The 6000-nt window shown below is 42.5% G+C and overlaps 2 protein-coding genes across 3 annotated transcripts in view; both read left to right on the top strand.

Moving 5' to 3' along the window:
- The first annotated feature begins 226 nt into the window (after window positions 1–226).
- dcps (decapping enzyme, scavenger) lies at window positions 227–3127 on the top strand. Its single transcript, XM_083980355.1, has 6 exons — window positions 227–436; window positions 787–937; window positions 1216–1361; window positions 1457–1570; window positions 1842–1952; window positions 2530–3127. The coding sequence occupies exons 1-6, from the start codon at window positions 230–232 to the stop codon at window positions 2794–2796; spliced, it is 996 nt and encodes a 331-aa protein (XP_083836481.1). The 5' UTR covers window positions 227–229; the 3' UTR covers window positions 2797–3127.
- A 1861-nt stretch (window positions 3128–4988) lies between these two features.
- LOC310992403 (uncharacterized protein) overlaps window positions 4989–6000 on the top strand; it is a 47906-nt gene continuing 46894 nt past the window's right edge. For both annotated transcript variants that reach the window (XM_083980447.1, XM_083980448.1), the window contains exon 1: window positions 4989–5055. In XM_083980447.1, coding sequence (XP_083836573.1) covers window positions 4991–5055 — 65 coding nt within the window. In that variant the 5' untranslated portion in view covers window positions 4989–4990. The remainder of the gene's footprint in view (window positions 5056–6000) is intronic.

Here is a 6000-nt window from a genome sequence, read left to right as displayed (position 1 = left end):
TTTTGTTGAATTATTCACCCAGTGAGGGCCCTTTAGGTTATCATAAAAACATCTTCAAATTTATTTGCAATGCGGGGGGGAAATGGCGCGCATAGACTGTAAAAAGAAGGGAGCGCGAGACCTACAGTGCGTTTGATACGTGCACGTGAGTCTGACACGGAGTGAGACATCCTGCTGCTGCAGATCGACGATCTTGGGCAACAAACGCTACTCCTCAGAAACAGAAACCATGGCGGACAGCTCGGCTAAACGTGAGCTAGAAGGAACAGAAACACAAGATCTGTCGCAGAAAGTGAAGAGGGCGAAAGCTGACAGCGACAATGGTAGAGGAGAAACTGGACAAGAGCCGGAAGCAGAAAATCTCCTGTCTGGGTTTAAAACATCCAGCGTGTTGAGAGAGTCGCCGCGAGAGAAAAACATCTTCATCCATGGAAAGGTAGAGGGAGCTTTAACTTTGGTATTAGCAGCTGTTTAACTCAGTCAAACTGTGGTGAAGGAGTTTATGGTGACACATTGGAGAAGAAGGAAATGATGCATTGTTATATCCATTCAAAAAAGAGCCAGTACATTTGTGAGAGGAAAGTGTAAGATTGTCTTCCGGTGTGGTATTTCAAAATAAGAGTCTTACAGCGTTCATAATATCCATTAGTGTCCTGTTGTAAATATTGACTAGAAAACAAATTGATACTACCGGGGCTGGGACAGGAAATGACATCTGTACATTGACATGTTTTGTAAAGACTGTCACATTTTCAGTCCACTGTTGAACGTGTCATCTATCCTCAGCTTGCAGAAGAGGACGCAGTGGTCATCCTGGAGAAGACTCCCATCAGAGAGGAAATCCTGGCTGAGCTCTTCACTGCCTCCAGCCTGAAGCTGGAGATGAAAAATGACATCTACAGCACATATCAGCTACAGGCCCCCCCTCACCTCAACGGTATCGTCCTAAATACATAAACTGTCAGTCCAACAGCCATATAGGGCACAGATAGAAAATAATAGTAGTAATCATCATCATCATCATCTTTATTTACATATGTTTTAAAACAAGGTTACACAGTTCTTCACAAAAAGATAAAACAACAATACAAACAAAATAAAAATACAATTCAAGCAGAAATACAAGTTTTCATAAAAAAAGAAAGTTTAACGATGACACTGAAAAACAGAATGAGCAGACCTCGTTTCTAACCTGTGTTTCTGTTTCTGTTGCAGAGATCAAGGCCACAGTGGTGTGTCCGGCCACAGAGAAGCATAAGAAGAAATACCAGTGTCAGGAGAGTTTCCTGGTGGAGGAGACGGGGACGGACTACCAGTCCATCACTCTGCCCTACATCCAGAAGCAGAGCTTCAGCGTGCAAGTCAGTGTCCAGAACTCACCTCCTCTGATTCCACATCCACTCTTAGATGTGCCGCCTTAACTGTGTCTTTGTCACAACGTTCATTCACCCTCCAGTGGGTGCACAACATCCTGGAGAAGAAGGCAGAGGCTGACAGGATAGTTTACGAAGACCCCGACCCGACAGTGGGCTTTGTCCTCCTCCCTGATTTCAAGTGGAACCAAAAGCAGGTGAGAAACCAGGAACATCTGGTAACAGTAGAAACTAAATAACCTTCTTCTTCCTGTGCCACTGAGACATTTTACTTTTCAAAGTCTAACAAGTGCTGCAGCCATAAGTACTGTAATAAGTGAGGACTGCAGATCTGACCACATTAGAAGTTTAATATGTTAGAAATTTAAAAACTGAGTTTCCCTTTAAAATGCAGAGCAGAGTAGAGTTACCCAGAGCTATAGATTTAGATTCTCAAAGAGTTAAACATGATCCGCCTTCCTCCTGCAGGTAGATGATCTGTACCTGATCGCCATTGTTCATCAGAGGGACATCAAGAGCCTGAGAGACTTGACGTCAGAGCACCTGCCACTGCTGCAGAACATCTTCAAGAAAGGAAAGGTGAGGTTACATGTCTCTCCTCCTGTCCTCGTCCTCCCTCAGCCGCCATTAAAGTGACATGTGGTCAACAACCAATCATGTGTTGTGATGGGGAACAACAGAGCTGTGTGCTACGAAGCAGGATTTGGTGGGGTAAATCACCACGGTAACTGATGTTGAGCAGGTGAACTTCAGAGGATCAGATCAAAACCTACTGACCAATCAGATCCTACAAGATCCAAAAGTGATCAATAATAATGATCACTCCTGCTGTATTCACTAGACATGGATATATTGTCACTATTATAGTTTAGTTTTAATTTACCAAAGGTTCTTTAACCCAACAGTGATGATGATTTTACTCTTCTTCATCACTGCGGCTCAGAATAACACGAGGAGACGGGAAATAAAATCTGAATCTCTGATGGCTAGAAGAATGAGCCTCACACTGATCAATATTTCCACAATAATAAATCTGATTTAAACATGAACTCCAGCTTTTATCTTCTGAAACACATGCGTATTACCGGCTTCAGGACGTATCCATAGCGGTAAACGGTAGGAAAAGATTGACGATATCTGTTTCCCTGTCACCTAGGAGACCATCCTGCAGCGCTATAACCTCGCCGCCAGTCAGCTGAGGGTCTACCTGCACTACCAGCCGTCCTACTACCACCTCCACGTCCACTTCACCAAGCTGGGCTACGAGGCTCCGGGCTGCGGCGTGGAGCGAGCTCACCTCCTGGCCGACGTCATCCACAACCTGCAGGCCCACGCCGACTACTACAGCAGCCGCACGCTCTACTTCCCCCTGAGGGCCGACGACGGACTGCTCAGCAAGTTCAAGGAGGCGGGAAGACTGTGACGTAGTGAGCTCCACGCGTTACAGGACGTCCGTCCAACTTGTGTGTGTTGTTGTTGTGTTTTTTACAGCGTCAGACCAAATGAGCATCTTTTTCTCTGGTTTTGGTCGAGAAGTGGATTTTTCTGTCTCAGCGGCAGCAACAGTTCATCATTATCAATATCTCTAAGTGGTTGTTTAGCTCATCAGTATCATCAGATGTAGTGTGTAATGTTCAGGGACATGTTGTTTAATCGTTTGAGAATTTCAAACCTCCACTAATTAATAATTACGCTTTTTTTCTGTAAGTTTCAGTCGTACATCCCCACGGTTTTTAATTGTTTTTATATTTACATGTTTTTATAATAAGGAAGAAAGAGGAAAGGAGTCAATTTGATTAATGTTAAATTTGTGGGTTGAGATTTTTTAATGATTTCGTCGAAGGTTTTCATATTTTTCTAGACGTTCACTGAGTGTTGCCAACTGAATTAAAGCTTAATGAATTTTTTCTACCCGGTCTGTTAATGTCCTTACTCAACAAAATCCACACGGCAGCGCTTTGTCCTTCAGTGTATCGGATAACCATCACACCTCATGGCCGTGCAGCAGTGTGGCAGATGGGATTTACATCGTGTTTATTTGTTCAGCTCTTTACAAATCACACTATCAAGTTTCATATTCAAACTCATCTGAGGATACAGTAAATACACATGTTAAGTCAAACCACTAGGTGGCAGTGTTAATCCTCAATCTCTCTCAGTGATGAAATGATGAAAAACAAACACTCTTGTTTTTGGTCATAAGCAGAAGTTTCTGTTTGTGTCTGTCTGAGAGCAGATACTGTGTTAGGTTTATATACTAAAGTTTTGCCAGTCAGGTAAACACAAGACTATAATTTTGGACAAAACAGTATTTAACCTGGCTCTGCTTACATTTCAGACTGAAATACCATCTTTAGCTGGACTGATACCTATAATGCCAGAGGCTCACCACTACACATATGAGTAAAAATCCCTGTTCTGCCAAGAAAAGTCAGTACAGTCTGAAACAAATCCTACGCTGTGAGAATCTGAGCTGCTTTCAGTAGTTTAGGTATTTTCACTGTGAGAGAAAAGTGTCTTTGTTTTATTCAGTTCTCACGATGTTCAGATTTGATACATAATCCAAGTGTTTGTTGGGACTTTGACAGTATTTTTTTATCTGAGGGGAGCTGGGCGTCGCTCCGAGTTGTATTTATGGTGCGTTCAGGCGTCCGTCGTAAAAAATGGTACAACTGAATAACAAGACAGAGAAGTGAGGCAAACAATTCATAATGGATCATAATATCCAGGAGCAATATGAAGACGCATTCAGTGACCCGTGGAATTCAAATGAGCTTCAATTTGTTCATTAAAAACCGTCAAGGAAAATTGGTTGAATTTCAAGTTTACATCTTGGATCAATGGATGGATATGATCACTGTGAAATATTCAAAATGATGAAAAGCCACAATGAAATGCAGACCATTTTAAAAGCCTTTGAGGCACTGAATTTGTGGGTTTTGCGGGAAAAAAATGCTAATAGGATTATTGGATTACATGATAGAATCACTTTTTTTGTATTATTTTGACAACCACAGGATTGTAATGACAAATACCAAATGTTATGTTGTCGAAAAAATGACAAATCATAAGTAGAATTGGTTAGTTGCCTGTAGTATTGTAGCTCTATCTATCTGTTATGTTACTTTTTGTGAAACTCTGTGTTACGGCTTTATGTGCCATAGCCTACTAACAAGTCAATATGATTTGCCAATACACAGTAAATGTATCACTAAACAAATGCACCAGGAACAAACACAACATTTTATCTTATTGTCTATTACTACCACCAGAACCAGCTATGGCAACATCTTTAACAGCTTTGGTGAGGTCACACAGGATGACACAGTCAGACACTGTTTCATGCTAACGTGTTTAACACCAACAATGGGTTACAGGTCTGCAACAAGAATAACAAAAGATTATGGTCTTTTTTTTTCTTTCTTTTTTTTTTTTTTACACAACTGCTCTTTGTAATAATCTGCGAATCATAATTAACCCTTCATTTTGCTTTCAACTACAACAGCGCAACTGTTTATTCCGAGGCGGCAGTGAAGGCAGCAGCGCAGGGCAGCGGAGCGGACGCCCAGGCAGCGAGAGAGACAAATAATCCAATCATCAGTTCACCGCCGCCGCTGATGTCTTGGTTGGGGTCGCTGAGGGATGACTTCACTCTGAGGCCGTTTGAGTCCGAGCAGACGACGTGAGTACCGTGTTGGTCTGGAGGTGCAAACCACACGCACTTCATATCTGCGACTAATCAACTTTGGCATTGTTTCTGCGCAAGAGATTAGTTATTGGCGCCGCGGCGGGGAGTTACGGTCGCTGTTTGGTGATCGATACATGTGTTCGATACGGTGTCCTGCGATGCATTGCATTGATTTGTTCCTCGGCTGAAGCAGCTGAGGCTGGAAAAGTGTGTTTTCTGTCCCCGGTTGGTGATCTGAGGCGGTGTGTTGGTGGGCGACGTCCTTTTAAGTTTGAGCTCAAACGTGGATCTATTGATTTCTAGTCCAGATTTGAAGTGTGTTTATTAATTTCCCCTGATGTTTTGTTTGACTTCTGTGTGAAATATTGAGTCTGGGTTCAGGTCGTCATCAGACAAAAGTTTGCCAACAAAGTAATCAGCTCTGCTCTTAGACAAACATTGCCTTTTCCATTGGATGATTCATCCCCAGTGAAATTAATTCCAGTCAGGTAACTACTCCTAATGGTTTATTCTGGATGAATTTGGGTCATTAAGAAATATTCCAGGTTAAGATCATTTGTGTAAACTGGCTTGAATTGGCCAGCTCACTGAAAATCTATCCCCTAATTGGTAAATTCCTAAAAGTGGACAGAAGCTCAGATTATCCACATTTCCTATGTACATGTGTGATGTTTTAAGACTCTGATTTGATTTCCCACTCTGTCTCTCCAGACAGCCTCCTCCACTGTGCTGTAACGCTGTCAGATCTCTGAGATCATACAGAAACAGGTCTGTGTGTATGTGTGGAGGCAGGTCAAGGACGGTCCAGATTAAACGGTTAGCGCTCACTGTGTGTGTGTGAACCGCTGTAATCCTGGACACAGACACTGAGTGATCCAGAACAGAGTGGTGTTGTCTGTCAGCGAGTCAGAGTGAAAGACTATTGATCTGCTGCTCTGA

Source organism: Trachurus trachurus (assembly GCF_905171665.1).
Source record: "Trachurus trachurus genome assembly, chromosome: 10".
In the NCBI taxonomy this organism is placed as follows: domain Eukaryota; kingdom Metazoa; phylum Chordata; class Actinopteri; order Carangiformes; family Carangidae; genus Trachurus; species Trachurus trachurus.
The sequence above is the reverse complement of the archived record's forward strand: the minus strand, read 5'-3'. Positions and strand labels throughout refer to the sequence as shown.